This window comes from Merops nubicus, unplaced genomic scaffold, assembly GCF_000691845.1.
Source record: "Merops nubicus isolate BGI_N331 unplaced genomic scaffold, ASM69184v1 scaffold29558, whole genome shotgun sequence".
In the NCBI taxonomy this organism is placed as follows: domain Eukaryota; kingdom Metazoa; phylum Chordata; class Aves; order Coraciiformes; family Meropidae; genus Merops; species Merops nubicus.
In genome coordinates, this window is record NW_008625586.1 from 1 (window position 1) to 2,557 (window position 2,557).

Genomic DNA, 2,557 nt, shown 5'->3' on the forward strand with positions numbered 1-2,557 from the left:
TGCCGCCCGGGGCGGACGGGCTCCACGGAGCTGCTGGGCCCCCAGTGAGCCTGAACCTGTCGGAGCGGCGTGAGCCTCCGCTGCGGCACCCGTGCCACGTGCTCGGGGCCATCATGCTTTTGGGAGTGCCCGCTCCTGGTGCGTAGCCTGTCCTTGGTCGTCTCTCATCCTGCCTCTTACACGTCCAGTGTAGGACTTGAGATGCCTTCTTGCTTTCTGTCTGTAGCGTGCACATGAAGATAGATGAGAAAATTTCCTTGACGTGCGGCCGTGATGGAGGGTTGCAGAACATGGAGCTGCACGGCATGATCATGCTGCACATTTCTGATGAGAAGTGTGCCCGCATTCGCCTGCATGTTGAGAACGAAGACAAGAGGGGAGTGCAGCTGCAGGTACAGCCTGTTGGGTGTCTTGTGCTGTCTGACGTGCTTTTGCTGCTCCACGAGGCTGCAAATCAGAGCACGTCATTGTCCTCTGTTGTTTCCAAGCCTTCCCAGCAGACTACTGCAGTGTGGCTGTGGGGCCAGCTCATGCTCGGGAGACTGAAGTTCCTTTGAGAAATGTGCCTTTGAGCAGCTTCCGCCCTGCCACGTGGCCTTGGGAGTCCTGCCGTGCAGGGCTGTGCCCTCTGACCTTGCCCTGACTGTGCTGCAGCCTTGCCTGGTGCTCTGCAGTTTTGGGTGGTGGAGATGTAGGTGGGCAGTGTTAGAGCAAACTTCACATGCCAGCATTTCTAGAGGAACTTGAACGTGGACTTCCAGCAATCCTCTGCTGCTGGAGAGCTGCTCATGCTGCTGTGGTGGGGAGAGAGTGTTTGAATGCAGCCCAATTGCTGTCATGTGTCTGTTCAGGTGGCTGAGGGAAGGTGGGTTTTTGTGTTTTCAGAGTATTCTTCCCAGCAAGATGGTGTTACCTTTTCTTCAAGAGAAATGCCTGTTCTCTGTCCTCGGGGTGGTCCTTGGGATTTTGAGAAATGTTATGGTTGATCTGTAGGTACCAGCCCAGGACATCCTTGCAAGAATCTTTGGCAGAGTGACATGTGAAGCAGCAGCGGTGTGGTGGATTCTTCTTGGTGGGTCAGGGTTTTCTGGAAGGAATCCCAGGCTGATGAGCAGATGTGCTCCAGTCAGGCTTCTGCACCAGGAGCAAAACAGAAGTGTGTGCTGTCAGGGCAGCTACGCTGGGATGCATAGGCCTTTCCTGTTGGAACCCACGTTACCTGTGTACGGTTCTGTCCTTAGGCTCAGAGTCACAGCCTGGGCATGTCTTCCCCTTCCAGACCCATCCAAACGTGGACAAGAAGCTCTTCACTGCAGAATCACAGATCGGCTTGAAGAACCCGGAGAAGTCATTCCCTATCAACAGCGACGTAGGCGTGCTGAAGTGGAGGCTGCAGACCACAGAGGAGTCCTTCATTCCACTGACAAGTGAGTGTGAGCCTCTGTCCAGGGCAGAACAGGCCCGTGCTCATCTGTGGGCCGCTGGCTCGTAGCTGGCCTCGTGGTGGCTGTGCTGCCTCTGGAGCATGGCACCCCATGAGATGTTGGAGATCCTGCATGTCTTCTGTTGGATGGAGCCTGTTGTTCCCTGCGTGACTGTTTTCCGTAACGCTCTTGGAGAAAACAAAAAAACTTGTCTTCAGAGTTCCTGTGGCACTTGCATCTTTTTGGAAGCCCTTTCCATGTTTTATGCCTGGCTCAAGGTGGTGTTTCTGTGTCCTCAGTTAACTGCTGGCCGTCAGAAAGCGGGAACAGTTGTGATGTTAATATTGAGTATGAGCTGCAAGAGGAGAGCCTCGAGCTGAACGATGTCATCATCACCATCCCCTTGCCGTAAGTACTGCCCCTTGGCTGGGCAGTGCTGATGAGCACCATCCCAGCTCTTCCCCTCCCTGCTGAGCAGAGTTGGCTGTGTCCTTAGCTCTGAGAGGGTGAGCTATGGTGACCTCTCATTGTCTGCTCTAGGTCTGGGGTCGGCGCCCCAGTGATCGGGGAGATTGATGGTGAGTATCGCCACGACAGCCGGCGAAACCTCCTCGAGTGGTGCCTGCCAGTGATAGATGCCAAAAACAAGAGCGGCAGCCTGGAGTTCAGCATAACAGGGCAGCCAAACGACTTCTTCCCGGTGCACGTCTCCTTCGTCTCCAAAAAGAACTATTGCAACATACAGGTATGGCTGCTGCCGGCATGCCACAGGCATGGTGTCACTCCTGCCTTTTTCAAGCCTTCTTGGTTGTCTGCTGGCCAGGCTCCTTGCAGGCCACTGTCAGCAGAGACAGTTACCCCAGAAAATCCTCCCCCCGTTGGCAGGTTTCCTGAGAGCAAAGACCTTGGGTCGGGGCCGGCTCAGGGCTCGAAGGCTGTGGCGTGGGGCTGTGCGGCGGCGCTGTGGTGGGAGCAGCCTGTGAGTGCCCCTTCTTCTCCACAGGTTACCAAAGTGACCCAGGTAGATGGAAACAGCCCTGTGAGGTTTTCCACTGAAACCACCTTCCTGGTGGACAAGTACGAAATCCTGTAGTGCCAGCTGTGGGGAATTGCAAAGGAAGAAATTTTTAAAT

At 55.1% G+C, this 2,557-nt stretch overlaps 1 protein-coding gene across 1 annotated transcript; it reads left to right on the plus strand.

The window, feature by feature from the left end:
• Positions 1 to 226: 226 nt before the first annotated feature.
• Positions 227 to 2,557, plus strand: LOC103778157 (coatomer subunit delta; the record flags this gene model as incomplete). Its single annotated transcript, XM_008945731.1, has 5 exons — positions 227 to 392; positions 1,280 to 1,427; positions 1,724 to 1,832; positions 1,965 to 2,169; positions 2,428 to 2,557. Coding segments are annotated over 5 exons (718 nt in total), but the record flags the coding sequence as incomplete, so codon positions are not given.